The sequence below is a fragment of the Cydia pomonella genome, chromosome 12, assembly GCF_033807575.1.
Source record: "Cydia pomonella isolate Wapato2018A chromosome 12, ilCydPomo1, whole genome shotgun sequence".
In the NCBI taxonomy this organism is placed as follows: Eukaryota; Metazoa; Arthropoda; class Insecta; order Lepidoptera; family Tortricidae; genus Cydia; species Cydia pomonella.
In genome coordinates this window covers 10,756,665-10,779,227 of record NC_084714.1, presented here as the reverse complement: position 1 = coordinate 10,779,227, position 22,563 = coordinate 10,756,665, and the positions used below count along the sequence as shown (strand labels likewise).

General features: G+C 38.0%; 2 protein-coding genes across 2 annotated transcripts in view; both read right to left on the bottom strand.

Moving 5' to 3' along the window:
- Nucleotides 1-2,851: 2,851 nt before the first annotated feature.
- On the bottom strand, nt 2,852-15,209 carry LOC133523514 (opsin-2-like). The gene is made up of 8 exons (XM_061859158.1): nt 15,070-15,209; nt 14,375-14,566; nt 13,319-13,528; nt 12,451-12,587; nt 11,632-11,797; nt 10,927-11,113; nt 5,955-6,037; nt 2,852-3,420 (listed from the first exon to the last, which is right to left on the bottom strand). Exons 1-8 carry the CDS (start codon nt 15,138-15,140, stop codon nt 3,315-3,317), a joined length of 1,152 nt encoding a protein of 383 aa, XP_061715142.1. The 5' UTR covers nt 15,141-15,209; the 3' UTR covers nt 2,852-3,314.
- Nucleotides 15,210-16,820: 1,611 nt separating this feature from the next.
- The window catches only part of LOC133523515 (uncharacterized), a 38,005-nt gene continuing 32,262 nt past the window's right edge, over nt 16,821-22,563 (bottom strand). Inside the window, exons 6-8 of the mRNA XM_061859159.1 lie at nt 21,934-22,091; nt 21,686-21,737; nt 16,821-21,295 (exon numbers count right to left, since the gene is read on the bottom strand). Coding sequence (XP_061715143.1) covers nt 21,088-21,295; nt 21,686-21,737; nt 21,934-22,091 — 418 coding nt within the window. The 3' untranslated portion in view covers nt 16,821-21,087. The remainder of the gene's footprint in view (nt 21,296-21,685; nt 21,738-21,933; nt 22,092-22,563) is intronic.

Sequence of the window (22,563 nt, the reverse complement as noted above, 5' to 3'; positions counted from 1 at the left end):
GCATCATAGGTATCCGCAGTGATGAATCAGTCCGCGACCACTTCAAAAACCTACGCATTCTAACACTACCAAGCATGGTAATCTTTCAAATTGCTACCTATACCTATACGCTACCAGGCATAGTGACCTCACATAACTTACGAAGCAATGCACATCGAGACCGCCTAGTTGCACCGCTTCACAAACTCACAAGGTCAGAACAGTCGGTGTACGTCACAGGCCCCGCGATATACAACCGCCTCCCAGAAAATATAAGAGATGCAGATGCAACATCTCACCAATCTTTTAAAAGAAATTTGGAATCGTGGCTACTCACAAAAAACTGTTATACTTTTAATGAAATGATGGAATTGCCACTGACTATATAATATTGTTATTTTATTTTATTAAGGATAACTGACATTACTAATATTTCGTACGAAATAAGTATCCTAACTAACCAACTAGCTAACTATTGTGGCGCAGTGATCCAAAGAGGGTCTTGGCCTCCAAAACGAGAGAACGCCACCTGTCCCGATCCTGTACCACTTCCTGCCAGTTATCGGCTTTGAGCTGGCACAGATCCGCCTGTACACTGTCGCTCCAGCGGTATCTGGGCCGACCCACTGGACGGCTACCAGTCGGTTGTCCCAAATAAGCTCTCTTAACACCTCGATCCTCACCCATCCTCAGTAAATGGCCGAACCAGCGAAGTCTGTGGCATTTCGTTTCGCCGATGATATTGGGTTCGGCCACTAACTCCTCGATTTCGGCATTCTAGTATCCTGTAATGTGCAATTTGTATGTTTGTTGTACAAAATTGTTTTTTTGACTTGTACCAGTACGCTACCAATAAAGATTATCTTATCTTATCTTATCTTATCAAGGTACTTCGGATACGGGTTGTGCTTCAACAGATTTCCATTGAAAAATACAGCCGACTGGTAGTTGGCAGACCGGTTGTAAGGTGAAAACATGCCACTTCCGTCTTGCTTGAACACTTCCGATTTATGTAGGACTTTATATTAAAAAAATATATGGGACGTCAACCCTTCGCGACTACATGTTTTTTAATTTTCCGCCTTTTTCTACAGACGAAAACGGCTTGACAGACTATATGTATATACGGTCAAACAACTTTGTCGGTAGAAAAAGGCGCGAATTTCAAATTTTCTATGCGACGATAATTAAGCCTTCACACCTACATTTTTTGAATTTGCCATTTTTAGGGTTCCGTAGCCAAATGGCAAAAAACGGAACCCTTATAGATTCGTCATGTCCGTCTGTCTGTCCGTTCCCCATACTTAGAACTGAAACTCAAAAAATCTTTTTTCATCAAACCCATACGTGTGGGGTATCTATGGATAGGTCTTCAAAAATGATATTGAGGATTCTAATATCATTTTTTTCTAAACTGAATAGTTTGCGCGAGAGACACTTCCAAAGTGATAAAATGTGTGTCCCCCCCCCCCCCCCTCCGTAACTTCTAAAATAACAGAATGAAAAATCTAAAAAAATATATCATATAAATTGCCATGCAAACTACCACCGAAAATTGGTTTGAACGAGATCTAGTAAGTAGTTTTTTTTTAAAACGTCATAAAATTAAAAAAAAAATTTTTTTTCATCAAACCCATACGTGTGGGGTATCTATGGATAGGTCTTCAAAAATGATATTTAGGTTTCTAATACCATTTTTTTCTAAACTGAATAGTTTGCGCGAGAGATGCTTCCAAAGTGAAAAAATGTGTCCCCGCCCCTGTAACTTCTAAAATAACAGAATGAAAAATCTAAAAAAAATATATGATATACATTACCATGCAAACTTCCACCAAAAATTGGTTTAAACGAGATCTAGTGAGTAGTTTTTTTTTAATACGTCATATAATTAAAAAAAAAATTTTTCTTTCATCAAACCCATACGTGTGGGATATCTATGGATAGGACTTCAAAAATCATATTTAGGTTCCTAATATCATTTTTTTCTAAACTGAATAGTTTGCGCGAGAGACGCTTCCAAAGTGAAAAAATGTGTGCCCCCCCCCCCCTGTAACTTCTAAAATAACAGAATGAAAAATCTAAAAAAAATATATCATATACATTGCCATGCAAACTACCACCGAAAATTGGTTTGAACGAGATCTAGTAAGTAGTTTTTTTTTTAAAACGTCATAAAATTAAAAAAAAAATTTTTTTCATCAAACCCCTACGTGTGGGGTATCTATGGATAGGTCATCAAAAATGATATTTAGGTTTCTAATACCATTTTTTTCTAAACTGAATAGTTTGCGCGAGAGATGCTTCCAAAGTGGAAAAATGTGTCCCCCCCCTGTAACTTCTAAAATAACAGAATGAAAAATCTAAAAAAAATATATGATATACATTACCATGCAAACTTCCACCGAAAATTGGTTTGAACGAGATCTAGTAAGTATTTTTTTAAATACGTCATAAATGTACGGAACCCTTCATGGGCGAGTCCGACTCGCACTTGGCCGCTTTTTTTCTACTGACGGAAATGGCATCTCAACCGATTTTTGTAGAACTTTGTGAGCAAGTACGCAATTATATAAAAAATGCTTGTAAATTAAATTTTTGGAATAAATTCAAAATGGCTGAGCCATGCGGGTTTTATTTACTACTGTTTGCTGATGGGAAAAAAATTCCTAGTTATAAAGTTATTATAAGCTGCTCACAAAATTTTACGAGAATCGTGACTAGAGGAGAACATCCAGACATACGAAACCATTTTTGTCCTAGCTGAAACGTAGACTTTCGCTAAGGCTCGATGAATTGCTTAAATAACTCGAATCAAATGAACTACTTATGTGATAAATTTAAGGTTACATATTTCAATAGAAATAAAACCACATTATTACCACATTGTACCTTGAATATATTTAATAAACTTAGATTACTGGCACGAATTGTGGCAAATTTGCAAATTCTAAAATATGGATATACATGCATTATTAACTAGGCACATACGTTTTACTCTCGAAGTCCTTGTAAACTCGCTATAGTCCTTATAATTAGGTATACATTTCTGGTGTCAGCCAGTGTTCACTTAACAATGCTCTACCATTCAGAAGAAAATTATTATTAATTATGTAATTCGTGGCGCTTCGCAAAACAGCAGAAGGTTTTAAATATTCCTATAAATGGGCGGTGGTTAATTTTTTTCAAATTGTGTGTGTGTAGAGAATCGTCATAATTCACTTACGTACAAAATCGAACTATGCTTTATAAACTTTTTTTGCGCTATCATAGTAGGACGTTAAACGATAAAGTTTTATCACATTGTTATCAAGTAAGCTTCCTCAGTGAGGAGGTAGTTAGGCAGAAGCAGGAGGTGGCGCGGAAGTGTTGGTGGTGGCCGTGGAAGCAGTGTCGTCAGGCTCGTTGATTTGTAGCCAAGGCATGCGACGCTGCAGTTCTTGCCTATGTACGAAAACAAACATTTTGCTTATCCTTTAGAACGCCAAGTTGTTACTACCTAGTTGGTTACTAAATCTATATATTAAAATAAAGTACACAAAATCAGGAATTATATATGACAATATGATTCAAAATGGCCTCCTCTGGCCTTGACACAGGCCCTCAAACGACGGGGCCAGTCATTAATAGCGGCACGCACGATTGTCATGTCTAATTCCGTCACTGGCTTACCTATGGCCCGCTTGAGGGAGTCAAGATTTGGGTGGGGTTTAGCACAGGTTTTCTCCTCAATAACCTGCCATATGGCATAATCCAGGGGGTTAATGTCCGGGCTGGAGGACGGCCAGTCTTCGTGGGCAATAAAGTCAATTTTGTTCCTTCGAAACCAGGCTTGAGTTGTTTTTGCCTTATGTGCAGGAGCTGAGTGGCATGGCTGATTTTGAAATAGGGTGTGGCTTAAGGGCTTCACTATTGGTTCGAGAACGGTTTCCTGGTAAACTTTGGCCCCAGTTTTCACACCTTTTTCTCTGAAATCAACCTGTGTTAGCCCTGAGTATGACACACAAAGCCAAATCATCACATAAGAGGGATGATGGCCTCGTTGCACTTTCGGAACAGCCGCAATCGCATCTTGACTTTTTTTTGCATACACTCTGTCATTCTGGCGGTTACAACATTCTTCAATGGAAAAATTTTTTTCGTCTGTATATAGTATTTTTTAACCGACTTCAAGATTTCAAAAGAGGAGGTTATCAATTCGGTATGTTTTTTTAAATATTTGTTACTCCATAACTCCGTCATTTCTGAACCGATTTTGAAAATATTTTTTTTGTTTGAATTTATATTTATACAGATTGGTCCCGTTTTTGCAACAAATCAAACATTTAGATTTGATGAAGTGGAACTGCTGATGATGATCAGAATGGAACTCTTCGACGACGCATAGTACACGTTTGGCGATTTTTCCTCTTCGCTGTGTTTGTTAAGTAAATTAGATTTTCAAGACAAATCTTTGTCCAGTTCGAGTTCTGACGATGGGGTCCATGAGGAATCGAGGGAACTCCTCAAATGTTAAAGGCATATATATAGTGATCTTAGTATTTTCATTAACAAATCAAGTATTTACATTTGTAGAAGTGACATTAGATGAAGTGTAACTGCTGATGATGAACAGAACGGAACTCTTCAATGATGCTAGTTCACGTTTGGCAATTTGTTCTCTTTGCCAAGTAGTTAGGTTTTCAAGGCACATTTTTATATTTCTATCCTATTTAGTTTTTTTTATAATTATCTGGTGCTTTATTTCATGCATGGTGTGAAATAATTTATCTTAAATACAGTCGAATACCCTATTGCGGATATCTTACCAGTCAACCATAGGGTAAATCTGAAATGTGTCAAGGCGGGTGCTGTGGCAAAAAAAAAAGATGTTACCTCCTTTTCTACATAATTAGACGTAGGAAGAGTATGAATGAAATCTAAAATCAACAATAATCGTTCTTTCACCGGTCTTCCTCATTAAAGTCGGTTTATTTTTCTTAAAAATTATCGGTGGCCATTTTGTGCGTACCGCTTCAATAGCATACGACTTCTCTCTAGCCTCATAGTCTTTAATCGTCCATTAAGTAAATGACCTTTTTGTCTGCGGTAAGCGTGTAGTCCAAGGTCTTCATTGATAACTTTTTTAGGGAGCTTCTTTAAACAGACATCTGTATTGCCAACAACTTTTGCTTCCGGACGGGGTTTCTTGCAATTCTCGCCTTCACTGCCTTTATTAGAGCTGGGGTCCGAACGGTGCGTGGTCTTCCAGACCTCTTGCGGTCATCGAAGCTCTGAGTACTATTGTATCTATTAATTGTGCGATAAACAAATTGTTTATTGATTTTTAGGTTTTCAAGCAACTTCAAAATCATAGTTGGCGGGTGCCCACATTTGTGCAACGCAATTACTGCGATACGATTCTCTTTTAGGCCCCAATTTATTATAGATACGACGAGATAAGCGTTATGGGTGGTATATAATTATAGCTCACAAATGCACCACATTATGTCATTTTTTATTTTTTCCTTGGCGTGCCAGTGATGTTTGTATTTAAAATCAATGATTTATTACTCAAGATAGGTTATAGGCGTCCCAAAACTGTAGCGCTTACCATTGTCACCATGTGACAAATTATACAAGTTGCCTTTAGTCGCATTTGGGCAAGCGAGAGATGTGCACGTGCTAAACGAGCTCCCGCCCACTCACCAAAAAAGAAAGAGCCAAGCTCAAGTTTAACAACGAGTTCGACAAAGATGAATGGAATGGGAAAAACAGATTTCTTCGTAGGTATAGAAATGAATATGGAAGTATTTTTTGTGCTCCTTATGTATGAGTAGAACTTAGTAATATAATACCATTGTTTATAACGTAAAGCGTTCAAAGGGTTAATATTCCAAAGCAAGCAAAGCAATAAAAAGTAGATACACTAAAAAAAATATAGAACTATGTGTTTATAAACCAAGCATAGTGTCAGAAAGCATACAGATGATACAGACCTGTATTTTGGATGGCTGATGGCGTAAACCCAGGGATCTATGCACGCTACAGCTTTACACGCCACAGCGGGAATCATTGTTACCTGTAAGAGAAATACATTATTAGGGTTCCGTAGCCAAATGGCAAAAAACGGAACCCTTATAGATTCGTCATGTCCGTCTGTCTGTCCGTTTATGTCACAGCCACTTTTTTCCGAAACTATAAGAGCTATACTGTTCAAACTTGGTATGTAGATGTATTCTATGAACCGCATTAAGATTTTTACACAAAAATAGAAAAACGAAACAATAAATTTTGGGGGTTCCCCATACTTAGAACTGAAACTCAAAAGTTTGCGCGAGAGACACTTCCAAACTGGTAAAATGTGTCCTCCCCCCCCTGTAACTTCTAAAATAACAGAATGAAAAATCTAAAAAAAATATATGATATACGTGGGTGGATTTTTAATTTATTTTTATTTTTCTACATAGTACCCGTCGAGTTGAATGCACTTGTTCCATCTGGATTCCAGAGCCATTACACCACTTTTGAAGAAGCTTTCCTCGAGACCTTCAAAATAGGCATCCACCTCAGCTTGGACCTCGGCGCTGCTTGAAAATTTCATACCACCCATATGTTTTTAGGGTTCCGTAGCCAAATGGCAAAAAACGGAACCCTTATAGATTCGTCATGTCCGTCTGTCTGTCCGATTCTGTCACAGCCACTTTTTTCCGAAACTATAAAAGCTATACTGTTCAAACTTGGTAAGTAGATGTATTCTATGAACCGCATTATGATGTTCACACAAAAATAGAAAAAAAAAAAACAATAAATTTTGGGGGTTCCCCATACTTAGAACTGAAACTCAAAAAATCTTTTTTCATCAAACTCATACGTGTGGGGTATCTATGGATAGGTCTTTAAAAATGATATTGAGGTTTCTACTATCATTTTTTTCTAAACTGAAAAGTTTGCGCGAGAGACACTTCCAAAGTGGTAAAAAGTGTGTCCCCCCCCCCGTAACTTCTAAAATAACAGAATGAAAAATCTAAAAAAAATATATGATATACATTGCCATGCAAACTTCCACCGAAAATTGGTTCGAACGAGATCTAGTAAGTAGTTTTTTTTTAATACGTCATAAAAATTAAAAAAAAAATTTTTTTCATCAAACCCATACGTGTGGGGTATCTATGGATAGGTCTTCAAAAATGATATTTAGGTTTCTAATATCATTTTTTTCTAAACTGAATAGTTTGCGCGAGAGACACTTCCAAAGTGAAAAAATGTGTGTCCCCCCCCCTGTAACTTCTAAAATAACAGAATGAAAAATCTAAAAAAAATATATGATATACATTGCCATGCAAACTTCCACCAAAAATTGGTTCGAACGAGATCTAGTAAGTAGTTTTTTTTTAATACGTCATAAAAATTTAAAAAAAATTTTTTTTTCATCAAACCCATACGTGTGGGGTATCTATGGATAGGTCTTCAAAAATGATATTTAGGTTTCTAATATCATTTTTTTCTAAACTGAATAGTTTGCGCGAGAGACACTTCCAAAGTGAAAAAATGTGTGTCCCCCCCCCTGTAACTTCTAAAATAACAAAATGAAAAATCTAAAAAAAATATATGATATACATTACCATGCAAACTTCCACCGAAAATTGGTTTGAACGAGATCTAGTGAATAGTTTTTTTTTAATACGTCAATAAATTAAAAAAAATTTTTTTTCATCAAACCCATACGTGTGGGGTATCTATGGATAGGTCTTCAAAAATGATATTTAGGTTCCTAACATCATTTTTTTCTAAACTGAATAGTTTGCGCGAGAGACAGTTCCAAAGTGGTAAAATGTGTGTCCAAAGTGGTAAAATGTTGAACAAGATCTAGCAAGTAGATTTTTTTTTAATACGTCTTAAATGGTACGGAACCCTTCATGCGCGAGTCCGACTCGCACTTGGCCGCTTTTTTTTAAATTGGGGAACAGATGAAAGTCCGATGGTGCTAAATCGGGTGAATAGGGTGGGTGGGGAAATAATTCAAACCCACATTTGGCTATCACCGCCATCGATTTTAGTGACGTGTGAACACGTGCATTGTCCTGGTGGAAGATAACTTTCTTTGTCAACATTCCAGGTCTCTTTATCTTCAGAGCCTCGCGTAATCTGCGTAATAACTCGCAATAATAGTCGGAATTATAGTTTTACCTCTCTGGAGATAGTCAACCATTATTATTCCCTTTGCATCCCAGAAAACAGATGCCATGACTTTATTGGCCGACAAAATTGCTTTGGCTTTTTTGGGAGGCTGGATCTCCAGGACGAACCCACTGCTTCGATTGCTGTTTGTATAGTGGTGGACCCACGTCTTGTCCATAGTTACAAATCTGTCCAAAAAGTCTTGAGTATCGGCTTCATACAGGTCTAGACATATACGTGAATTAGTACGGCGAGCGATTTTTTGTTCCACTGAAAGAAGCCTCGGGACCCATCTCGCCGACGCCTTGGAAAAACCTAATTCGTTGACTATAATATTTTGAGTTCTTTCGTAAGAGATGCCTACGATGTCAGCTATTTCCCGCACCTTTAATCGCCGGTCTTCCATTATCATATTGCATATAATTGCCACATTGTCCGTGTTAGTCACCGTTATTGGCCTCCCGGGACGAGGGTCATCTGCGATACTATCTCGTCCACGCTTGAATTCAGCTGCCCATTTTTTCACCATCGTATATGATGGACAGGATTGCCCTAATGTACTTTGCATATCATCATAAATTTGCTTCGGCGTCAATCCTTTTTTATGCAGGTATTTAATCACAGCACGCTGCTCTAATTTCTGATGAAAATTGGGTGAGATAATCCCAAATTAACACCCAAATTGATCAGTACAATTTGATAAGTGAACTGTCAATCTGCATAATACCTAATAATGAGCCTTAGAGATATAGTTACATAGATTAGAATCGAAATACTTATAGCACATTTTGGTAAATAAACAACACACATATATATTTTTCCATGACTCATGTAGGCCTGTTATTCCCCATATAGGAAAATAAGGCTTAAAGGTAGTTGCTGTAGCCCTTATTACTCACAAACAATGTATGTATACAAAAAAGCGGCCAAGTGCGAGTCGGAATCGCCCATGAAGGGTTCCGTACCATTTATGACGTATTAAAAAAAACTACTTACTAGATCTTGTTCAACATTTTACCACTTTGGACACACATTTTACCACTTTGGAAGTATCTCTCGCACAAACTATTCAGTTTAGAAAAAAATGATATTAGAAACCTCAATATCATTTTTGAAGACCTATCCATAGATACCCCACACGTATGGGGGGGGGGGGGGGGTACACACTACACATTTTACCACTTTGGAAGTGTCTCTCGCGCAAACTATTTATTTTAGAAAAAAATTATATTAGAAACCTCTATATCATTTTTGAAGACCTATCCATAGATACCCCACACGTATGGGTTTGATGAAAAAAGATTTTTTGAGTTTCAGTTCTAAGTATGGGGAACCCCCAAAATTTATTGTTTTTTTTTTCTATTTTTGTGTGAAAATCTTAATGCGGTTCATAGAATACATCAACTTACCAAGTTTGAACAGTATAGCTCTTATAGTTTCGGAAAAAAGTGGCTGTGATATAATCGGACAGACAGACGGACATGACGAATCTATAAGGGTTCCGTTTTTTGCCATTTGGCTACGGAACCCTAAAAAGCATAAAAATTAATGGGATTATAACACGTTTAACACAATATAAGAGATAAATAAGAAAGTATAAATGATCGTAAATTCCCTTTGATGATTAATATTACAAAAAATACAAACATATTTTTCGGGCCAATATATTTGTTAATATTGCCATGTGGTAACTTTTCACTACTAGCGAGAAAGAAAAACCTTTTGGTTCCTTGATCTTCCACTAAGTGTTACCTAACAAGGCCATCATGGACGTGTCCGCACATTTTAATAAAACCGGCCAAGAGCATGTCGGGCCACGCTAAGTGTAGGGTTCCGTAGTTACTCTTCCGTCACAATAAGCTAAACTGGAGCTCAAAGTATAGTAAATTGTTAACCAAGGGATGAAACGGTACCTTTCACGCGAGTTGAACAAATAGGCAAATTTGCATAATCAGTACATTCAGTACCTAATTAAAGTAAGTCTTTTTACTATGAAGGGGAAACTTTTTGCGATAACTCAAAAACAGCTAAACTGATCATATCCGCTATAGTTTCATTTCATGTCTTTCTTAAGCTCTACTTCCACCATTTTTTTTTATATTTTTTGGACCTATGGTTCAAAAGTTAGAGGGGGGGGGACACATTTTTTTTTCTTTCGGAGCGATTATCTCCGAATATATTCGCTTTATCAAAAAATGTTTCTTGAAAACCCCTATTAGTTTTGAAAGACCTTTCCAACGATACCCCACACTCTAGGGTTGAAGCGAAAAAAATAATTCACCCCCACTTTACGTGTAGGGGAGGTACCCTAAAAAAAATTATTTTTTAGATTTTATTGTACGACTTTGTCGGTTTTATTGATTTATATATCCATGCCAAATTTCAGCTTTCTAGCACTAACGACCACGGAGCAAAGCCTCGGACAGACAGACAGACAGACAGACAGACAGACGAACATGGCGAAACTATAAGGGTTCCTAGTTGACTACGGAACCCTAAAAACGATTATAGCAAGTTAGGCCTTATTACCCAACAGGCCTTATAGCCCACAGGTAACTTCGTATCTACATACTTAATAGACCTTATTAGAGATCTTGCCCCAATTATCGAATTTTTAGCTTCAGACTTTACCGAGCTGACACCAGCTCTTGCATGAGCACCAAGTGACAGCAGCTCTATATTTCTGAATCATTAAATGAACGAAATGATGCCGGAAGTCATGAATTTAGAAAACCGTAAGCGCCACTTTGGCTAAACAGACCTTAGCCTACGCACTTTTGCATTTCTTACCCCAGGTGTCAGCAACTCTTGATTGCCGAACGCGCCGATAAGCGACATGATGCCGTACGGGGTCCACGAGGACACGAAGAGGAAACACACCGTGAGCGCGGCTTTCGCTATCCGAATTTCGGCCGACTCAGCGTTAGCCTGTTGGTTGGACCGCAGGGATTCTACGTTCATCTTCTTGGCTTGTGCTCTGAAAACAAGGGATCGCAGTTATTTGTTTTACAAGGTATAAATTGGTACAAATATTGGTAATTTGGTACCCGAGCAAGCGAAAGATTCCAAAATTGAACCACGAGCGTAACGTGTGGTTCGAGAAGTAGAATCTTGAGAGTTGCGAGGGTTTCAAGGCACGAGGGTTAAACAAACTTTGCCTACGAGTGATATACAAAAATTTTCACCACACCAATGCGAGGAAAATACTAACTATGAAATAGAAAAAAATCGAACCAAATCAAATCCAAATAAACGTAATAAAAAATATATCATTCAAAATCATCATTTGAAAGTCAATTCCACCAGCTAACATAAGGAAACAACTCAAATTTTGCATCTGATTCTTTTGCTCCACATGTGGGTAAAATGCAACTTTCTCATTAGTCTTTGAACAATCAAGAGGGCCTTTACCAGTTTGTGTAGTGAAAATATACATACCAGTGCTCACAAAAGAAGAAAAATTGTGCTTTGAGAATCGGTACACAGGTCACATACCTCAAAGCAGCTTCATGCGCGAACACTTGCTTAACGATGCCGCTGTAGAAGTAGACGATGGCGGACATGGGGAACACGTAGCTGCACGTAAAGATGCACGCTACGAAGAGCTTCGTGTCGAACGTGTTGGTCAGGTAGTCGAATGTGCAGGACGTCAGGTAACCCTCTGCAAACAAGTTGGAATACACAATGTCTTCGTGAAATTGCTACGATCGGTCTACCGGTTATCTGAGACGATTTGTTAAAATTTTCACAGTGATTTTCAAATAGGAGACCAGGTAGCTGATTTTCTGGTGAGGCTTGAATTCACGACTCTGGAATCCAGAGTCGTGAATTCCAGAGTCTGGATCACTAGCCAATCGCTCTGCCGACTGAGCTACCGAGACTTCACTCGATGACAGGGAATATTTCCACCATATCACTAATATGCGGGTGCCTTAGGGAGACGCCTAGCGACATCTACCTTAAGAGCTTTACACTTCTTAAACGACCACCGGAGTTACAAGTCATATTGGAAAATCACCAGTAACGATGCGCGACCCCAAACTAAAAAAATACATTATTTTTCATTTCTCATGTTTCATGTTTTTTTAAACACATGTATTTTACTTTACTCGTATTCAAAATAGAAAGTAGAGTGTTTAACTCGGATGAAAGGCATCATTTCACCCTCGGACTAAACTACCTCGTCGAAATGGCTGCCTTTCATCCCTTGGTAAACAATCTACAATTTAAGCTTTGTTTTATCGTTTGCAGACTTCTCTGCTTAATACAAAATTATTTTGGTCTTGGTTTATTTAGCAGCTACATAAATGATACCTGGCACATATCGGCCCCAAATTTTAAACAGCGGCAATAGGGCCCATGGCGTGCAGTAAATCCAAACCAACGCCATCAGTAGCAATACCTTCCCTCTCGACAGGCGACCGTCTAATGGCCGTGTGATGGTTGAATGTCTGCAAGAGAATGTACCTATTATTTTCGCACTAATTCATCATATCATGCAGGTGACTAAAGGATGACTACATAAATAAATAATTTGGGGACAATCTTACACAAATTGACCTAGTCCCAAACTATTAAGCAAAGCTACTATGCTACTTTGGGTACTAGGCGACGATGTGTAAGTATATACATAGAAAACACCCATGACTCAGGAACAAATATCTGTGTTCAATTGTTAATCATCATCACACAAATGCCCTTACCGAGATTCCAAACCCGGGACCCTCGGCTTCTTAGGTAGAGTCACTATCACTACACCACACTACCCACTAGGACAGATTGGTCGTCAATATCTCATACCTATATCTAAACACAAGATCGTTCGCTGAGTTCGCCGTTTTTTGCCGGTCCTTATTGGGATACCCTCCTCCAATTGAGGGGGGATTTAAATCTTCTCGGGTCACGGGTGTAGGGTTAGAGCCGGTGTAGCTTTATTTAACGTTCATAAGCGCATTGTAATATGCCTACTTAAATAATAAAATATCTTTATTTTGCAAATTTTTCTTTGTGGCCATTGTCACTCAAATTTATTATATCATTAAATATTTATTATTACTTAATTATATGTTGGTTACAAATTAACGTACTCGTTTAAATCAAATCACCGCACTACCTATGTCAACACAAAAGGCCTCACCTCAGCCTCAACGCGGACAACAGCATAATAAACACATTTCTTTACCTATCGAAGGCAATGACAGCGTTGGTCATTGAAGCCCCAATACCACTGTAGGCACCCATCAGTGCGAATATCTTGCACCCGAAGTCGCCCAGTGCGAATCCTCTCATGGCACTGTTGTAAATGAATATCGGTGCTTTCGCCATCATTATGAAGTCGAATATCGACAGTTGCAATATCAAAAGATTGCTTGGCGTGCGAAGACTTTTCGTTCTGTAAATAACAAGAAAATTCGTTACGACCTGGACCTAGAGAGTATGTAAGAAAGATTGGCTAAGTTTTTAGGGTTCACATACAGTGCTTATGAAACCAACTTATAATCCATACTTTTCCAGGCATAGTATGATTTATCGAGCACATACGCGCCAATATGCTCGCTTAAAAGTCCTTGCTTATGGTGGCGTCGTTGATCGGGTTGTGACTCTCCCGCTTTAGGTTGAGGGAGGCGATAGCTGACATACGCGTCATATATACTCGTGAACGGGTGCTGTTTGTGGAGACTGGTCTGTTTCTTTTTATGTCATGTCGTTGGCAAATACGCATACGGCCCGCCTGATGGTAAGCAGTCCCCGTAGCCTATGAACGCCTGCAACTCTAGCAACATGCGCGTTGCCGACCCTTTAAAAACCTGTACACTCCTTTTTTGTAGAACCCCATACTGCGTCCACGGGAGGAAATTCCTCTTAAACCGCACAGTGCGCGACCATTTAGGCCCTAGGGTATGAGGATGAACACCCTGCCGACGGCGAGCGGTGCGGTGATAGAAAGTGACCGATGGCATGACAATTTGCACTTGACACTTGTCTTCAAATGAACCATCAAAGCTGGATTGTTTTGAATATATTTGAATTTTTTGGTGCGGCCTGGAAAAGGGTTAATTTTTTTTAATGCGGTGTTGTAAACGAAAGATGGACTAAAGATCATGTTCCGGTGGACATCAGAATAATGAATATCAATATGACAAATCCATTCTCCGTAGCAACAGCGCCTTTGAAGAAATGTAGCGATGCAATTGTAGAGTAACGTAAAACAAGCAATTTTCGTTGGAGGTTTACTTACGTGGAGAATATGAAGATGACGAGCCCGTTACCAATGAGGGCAGCGGCAGTGAAGAAAATGTAGAGTAGGGCGAGCGCGGTGTGTGCGGCGGCGGGGGGCGCGGGGTACGAGAGCCAGTGCTCGGGCACCGCGGCCAGGTCGACGCCCGTCAACCCCGCGCCCAGCATCTCTACGCCGTCGATGCCGTTTGATCTGGATATCAGGGACGTTCAGGGCGTTTTTATGAAAACAGTGATGGACATATTATTTACCTTTGAAACATGAGTGAATTTATTTTTATAAAAAACTGCATAAGCGTTGGAAACGTAATGTAATAAAAAAAAACTGTCGGTAACTATTACAGATATATGCTCATATAAGTATATATATGGTCATATAAGTGTTAGTCATATTTGTCAAGGTTTGGCCTTCTAGATGTGGTGGAGATACAACCATAATCGTGTAAATATTATATTCATATGTAATTTTACACAAATCATATGTACCTGTATTTTGTTAAAAATACCTTGTTACTGAATAAAATCATTTAAACATTTTTTTTATCACATAAACGTTCTGGACAATTAATGTTCATTGTCTTGGGTTTTTGAGTACCTATCCTGTATTGTAAATGTATAATTCTTGGCATTGAATGATGATAAATATGACCTATACAAATCATGATGATTTATGAGTGGATCGTTGATGTCTATTACCTGAGCGGCGCGAAGTATGCGCCGTATTCACTTCTTTCCGTCTGGTTGTCCATGATTTGTGTTGCAATCATCCTGTGAGCAGCCCTCGGTAGTCCTACTCTGACCCCACTGACTGACTGCTACCGATCTAATGCGCATTTAACTTTTATATCAACAACTAATAGGATTGCAACGGATTCACAGATTATCCACGCAACGGGCTTAACTGAGGTTTTGCGCGGTGACACTGACACAGATTTGTGCTGAAAAGGCGACAATTTGAACGAAATCAAAGGTGATTAGAGCTTCCGTGAACTGAAGCCGTATTTAGTACAAATCAACTACAGTGAATCATATAAAGGCATCAGAGGCGTGAGTAAATTTGACTTACTTTATCATCGAAAAAGAATACTGTTTTTAGGGTTCCGTAGCCAAATGGCAAAAAACGGAACCCTTATAGATTCGTCATGTCCGTCTGTCCGTCCGATTCTGTCACAGCCACTTTTTTCCGAAACTATAAGAGCTGTACTGTTCAAACTTAGTAAGTGGATGTATTCTATGAACCGCATTAAGATTTTTACACAAAAATAGAAAAAAAAAAAAAAAATTTTGGGGGTTCCCCATACTTAGAACTGAAACTCAAAAAATCTTTTTTCATCAAACCCATACGTGTGGGGTATCTATGGATAGGTCTTCAAAAATGATATTGAGGTTTCTAATATCATTTTTTTCTAAAATGAATAGTTTGCGCGAGAGACACTTCCAAAGTGGTAAAATGTGTGTCCCCCCCCCGTAACTTCTAAAATAACAGAATGAAAAATCTAAAAAAAATATATGATATACATTGCCATGTAAACTTCCACTGAAAATTGGTTTGAACGAGATCTAGTAAGTAGTTTTTTTTTAATACGTCATGAAATTAAAAAAAAATATTTTTTTTAACATACCCATACATGTGGGGTATCTATGGATAGGTCTTCAAAAATGATATTAAGGTTTCTAATATCATTTTTTTCTAAACTGAATAGTTTGCGCGAGAGAACCTCCCAAAGTAAAAAAAAGTGTCCCCCCCCCCCCTGTAACTTCTAAAATAACAGAATGAAAAATCTAAAAAAAATATATGATATACATTACGATGCAAACTTCTAACGAAAATTGGTTTGAACGAGATCTAGTGAGTAGTTTTTTTTAATACGTCATAAAATTAAAAAAAAATTTTTTTTCGTCAAACCCATACGTGTGGGGTATCTATGGATAGGTCTTCAAAAATGATATTTAGGTTCCTAATATAATTTTTTTCTAAAGTGAATAGTTTGCGCGAGAGACATTACCAAAGTGGTAAAATGTGTGTCCAAAGTGGTAAATGTTGAACGAGATCTAGTAGTTTAAGTAGTTTTTTTTTAATACGTCATAAAGGAACCCTTCATGGGCGAGTCCGACTCGCACTTGGCCGCTTTTTTTTTTGTATTCTGATGCCGGCACCACGTGTTCATACACATTTCTTTTTTTATAAAAAAATTGGATTATGTGATAAAAGAGTCCCAAAATGGTGACTGAAATCTGTTACTTAGACTTGAATATTGAATATATTAAAAATTCAGATAAAAATTACTCATTACTCGTTTAAAAGTTTTTATGAATACTGGCGCTATGATATTCTTTGTATTTTTGATATGTTTATTTCATAAAATAGTTACCTACACTTTAATAATTGCCTACCTTTTAAATTATACGTTACAAATTAATAAAATGGAAAAATTAAACCAAATAAATATATTCAACAACTTTAATAGACATCACAACAACCATTTGGATTGAGTACATATTACAGTTTCCTATATGTAAGAATTTTGTACAATTACCATCGATACAAAACATTCTAAGTTGTATAAAAGTGACCAATTTACGAATTGGCTGATCAGTCAGATAACGACCTCCGTCGTTAGGGTAGACAACATTTAATTAACACAGAATTATTTAACTACCTCTAATTACGTTTTCATATACTAGCTTTCTAACCAGTACCATCCAGTATACTTTGTAAAAACTCCGAAGATTAAGATTTTATTTATTGCATATACTCGGCATACAGAATATTTAATATCATCCCATGTCAATCCCATAACATCAATTTCATAGGCCATATGCGAAGTCTCGGGTAACAATAGTATCCGAATTTCTTTGAGTTTTAGTTTAGTTTAGGTGAATAAATATTGTTTTATATAACAACTACCACACAGATTATACTTTCCTCTAGCTTAATTTAAAAATACTGGACGAAAGATTTTTTGGAAAAGACATCGGAAATAGCTTGCTCTCCCTCTCAGCGCTCAAAAGAGTTTGCTACACAAAATGGCAACTACTCTTATAGGGCGTTATAGCTACAGTCATGTGTACTGAAAGGGTGTGAAAGATGTAGGGTAGGTGCACACATATTATATTATGTTTATTAGACTATAACTGTGTCTGATAATTAGTACACGTCAGTCAGGTACAGCCAGGAAGTAAATTAGAGACGTCAAATAAATATATAAATTGCTAATCTGTTCTTGGTTTAGGTAATTGGATAAATATAATTATATTTGTAAAAATAGATCATATTGTGATTGTCGTTGTTTTACATGTGGATTGAGCGTCACTGTTTAGATTCTAGACACATCACATACCTACAAATTGTCACCAAAGCAACATGAAGATTATTTTTTCTAAGTGCCAACAGCTCTAATTGTCAGCTCATTGTTAAAAATAACAATAAAATAACAGATAATCAGAACTACTTATGGACTGCCCGAGGGATTATGCAAATGAATCGCTAGCTTTTTGTTCGGCATACATACGAGCCGTAGTAGACGGAAGCTGCTCCGATAGCATGAACATTAGCGCTGGCTCTCCGCAAGATTTCGTGCTATATTCAACCCTGTTTTTGCTGCATATCAATGACATGTTGTCTATCGACGACATTCATTGTTATGCAGACGACAGTACTGGGATGCCTATCATAAAGGCAGTGCCAAAATTCCTTGTTCTGTGGTTTCAGCGGTAAAGTTTCGGCGAAGGGTTGCGACAATTTTGTTAGATCCAGTCCCACTGTGGTCCCACAGTTTCAAGGCACAGCCCAAACCATGTCAGGGAGTATTGGGATACTCGGTGTCAACATCTCCAGTGACGTCCAATTTTGTAGCCACTGGAAAGTAAGGCTGCGCTGGTAACCAAAAAACTCGATATGCTCCATAAAGCTACACGCTGAGGGTGTTACAGCTCCGATTGCGCCACTACGTGCACTTCAACTCTTTTGTGGTGCGCGTGCCGCGACCGCTGCAGGGGACCATCGAATGCGCCAACTTCTGGTCAAAGGGTGTCGTGTTTCGGTGGTTCCGGGGCAAACTGCCGAATCCGACACAAGAGCAGCCGATTCAACCGAGTCGCGCCATTTTGTCGCCTAAATAGTGTTTAGTTTTAATTTTATAAAATGTATTATGTTGGTCCATACGGTATTTAGGTTGACCGAATCAAATTTTTAATAAATAAAACGAGGCGATATTTGCCTCCGGGGCATAAACTGCTACCATACACTGTGGGAACGAGTAAGACAGATTTTTACGACGAGTTCCTAAGGACATAACGAACAAAAAAAAATTATATGACTATTGGTCAAAGTCGGCAAGAAATGGTGTGTGCGTGAATTTTATGCACACAACACGTTATTTATGTTTACAACTTGGTGAAAAAAAACATTACAACGATAATTAACGTTTTTTATTTAAAGATTAATTTGCGAGTTTCCTTTAAAACTTTAATGTCTACCAAGCCACATATTGGCAGCATCGCAGACAAAAAGACGTTTTTCAAATAGTTATTTTCAAACAAATTTTAACAAGAATCGTCATTTATTATCTCTAAAATAAAACCGTTTAGGTCTCTAAATGCTACACACCTTTAAAATCTGTCGGGTTACTCGTTCCCACGATGTATAAGTCGCAAGTCAGACCCTTTATGGAGTAGTGCTTGGACCCTTTGACTCAGTCCAAAGTTGTGCTGTCGAATTGTCGACGATCCCAAACTCAAGCGATATTAAACCTTTTAGTCTAAGGAGATACTTCAGCTCTTTGTGTGTATTCTACCGCTCGTACAATGAATGGGTTTTGCTCGAAGAATCGACATAATAACAGTTTTAAATGATTCACGGTTAGTTTTACTAGACTTAAATCGACCGGAATATGGACCGTGGTTACTTTTTATATTGTTTTGAGCTCCCGAAATTTCGACGCAGTTACATGCATCTTGTTCACGGGTAACTGGAGATAACGTCTATCCAAGCACACTACACTCATAGTGTCACTACACGTGTTTGATTCGGATTGATATCCCATTGATATCCGAATCAAACACGCGTAGTGGATAAATCAACAAGTGTGGGCGCGACCAGTGGCAACGTTGAAAGCGAACGCGCACGAATGAGTGTAGACCGAGCGCGGTCTACACGACTTTGACACCCACCCGCTATCTCCAGTTACCCGGGAACAAGATGCTTGTAACTGCGTCGAAATATCGGGAGCTCAAAAACAATATAAAAGGTAATCACGGTCCTCCCGGTCGATTTAAGTCTAATCGACGTAATGTCAAAGGCCGCTTTCTATCACCACACTGCTCGCCGTCGGCAGGGTGTTAATCCTCACATCCTTTAGCCTAGAACCTAAATAGTCCCACACTGTTTGGTTTAAGAGGAATTTCCTCCCGTGGACGCCGAGGTTTTCTCGTGACGCTACAGTATGGGGTTCTTCAAAAAATAAGTGTACAGGTTGTTGAATGGTCGGCAACGCACATGTAACACACCTGGATTTGCAGGCGTCCACAAGTTACGATGCCCGCTTACCATCAGGCGGGCTGTATGTTTGTTTGCGAACGACGTGATATAAAAAAACAACTTAAAATGTCTAAAGTATGTTCAGATTGTTCACCACATTAGTGATTGTGATAAAAAATATCCACAAAAGAAAAACTCTGAAATATAACCCTTGACGGGATAAACGCGGGGTTAACTTAGTATATTACTAGTGTTACTATATTATTCTTAGATTACTACTGTGTCAGCCAATAAACAAGGTCTCTCCGTGTAAGATCAATTGACCACGTTCTACGTGTAAATATTATAATAAATATTTATATAAAATTTCAAATCAAGTTACTACAATATAACCACTCCTATCTACGATCAACAATCGTATTATCACATTTTAATAAGTGTGTTTCAGCAAAATTAAAGCAGTTGACCCAGTACCCAGGTCCTTAAACTTAAAAAAAGAATCTATATTATACCTTGACCTCGCGAATATTTCATTATATTCAGTTTTAATTTGAATTAGTTTAGTTTAATATTATTATTTTGTTTATGTTGTTATTATCATTTTAATTATGAATTTTATTAGCTTTGATATTTATGAAATTCGCTTATCAGTCTTTTATAATATACATTTAAGAATACTTTATCTTAGTAAATATTAAAACAATTTATGTATTAATTAGATAGCCACACTAAGTCCTCTGCTGTTACTAATCTTGCAAATCAAACTTTGAGTCGAAAAAAAATGTTTACAGGTGTGAAACGTATGAAGTAGATGTATGTTATATTATGTTATGCATAATATCAAAGTTATGAATTTCACACCAGGGCCGTGTTACTATTTTCAAGATATTACCAAGTAGTCTTAATTTCGTAAAGCAGCCGAAATAAGGGTTTCTACTGTAGGTTTCTAATAAACTAACACACATTACTAGGTACATAGGCAGCGGCGACGCACCAGCGCCGCAGTCCTCCCGCTGCAGCCAACATTTAACAGTCGTAAACAGCCACAAACACACCTCTATACAATAGAAAATCTGCCTTGATTTCTTGGGGGCACATCGAAAACCGTGTAAATTATGTAAGTACAATAAAGCTTAAATCATTGTATAACTCTTAAAAAAATATCAACAAGGTTCGCTGGGCGCGGAAGTGTCATAGGTGTCGACGGTCTCGGAGCTCCGAGACGGTGTTAGATCTCATTGCTTGGGCGGGGGCTCAGCCTCGGGCTCGATAGTGATGCGCGTTTCCTCGACGGAGGGCGACAGCGGGCACGGCGTCACCACGAGCCGCGGTGACGGCGGTGGCGATGGCTGCGTCGGCAGCGGGGCGCTACTCGCCCGGGTCTCAACTTCCACTGACAGGCGCGTATCGTCAGGTTTGCTGATTTCCTCCGATTCATTCATTCTGAAACAAATGTGACCAATTAAACGTTTTCGGGTACTTGCCAAATAATTTAGATTAGATTCATTAAATTCTTATTGAAAATGTACATTATATTTTTCATGTCAAACTAGAATGCATTCACAAAAAGATAAGACAACACAATAACAACAATAATGTCAATAATAATAACTAAGAATCGGAATGAATAAAGAATAATAATCTAAAAATAAAAAGAATGAGACCACTTAATACATAATATAAAGAAAATAAAACAGTAATGAATCATATATGTATCAAAACACTTTCTATAAATAGAAAACTCTGTCAAAATAATTAAGAATATAAAAATGTCTAAAATAATTGTAAAAAGTATACAGCTAGGATTTAACTACTCTTACTCAAAGATCTTACTTTGTTAGTGGATCATCTATTACGTTGACGTTTAGAGCACTTTCCCCTGGAGCTGTAACAAAATTATAATTATTTTTTTCTGAAGAGGTACTTAAAATTTTGCACACTTCATTCACCTTGAATATTTTGCTTCATTATTTTATTATTCTCTAAGGTGTTGAAACAACAATGACCGAGACCTGCGGGTCTCAGCTGAGCCTGCATTATACTTGTATGATTGATTCTAAAGGGGAAATTTGTAGACTCACTGTGGCCGGCGTCGTCCCGCAAGCGCTGCTGGCGCGCGAGCGGGCGGCGGCGCGTGTTGTCGCGCACGCGCAGCGTCACGCCGGCGCACGCTCCGCTTGCGTGCAGATCTAGCGCCAGCGACGACTGCGACCCGTACTCTGACTCCGCTGCGCTCGCACTAGGTAATAGGGATCACATAACAGACATTAGGAGCTACTGGTAACTACAGAAGACGAACTTATTGTAATATATATATATATATATATATATATTATAAATTTGATTCATTTGCATCTACAGTAACGTCTTGCATGGTCTTTGTACTGATATAAATACAATCCTTTTTTTTCTTTACAAAATATCTCTAATAATTGTGAAATAAACTAGTTTAATTCATAATTATTATCATTACCTCTATATAATTGGCAACCAAACAGGAACTTTTATTACTTATTAATAGTACTCCCACACTGGCTGTTAAAAAATATTATATAACATTGTGTTTGATAGCAATGATAGCGTTTTATTATGTGGTCCCTACCACATAATAAAACGTTATCAATACTATCATGTTGTCCAGTGTGGGGACCACCATTACACCCAATGTTCACAAACTTTTTCAGAAATTCGCGTGTTGAATTATATTTCGA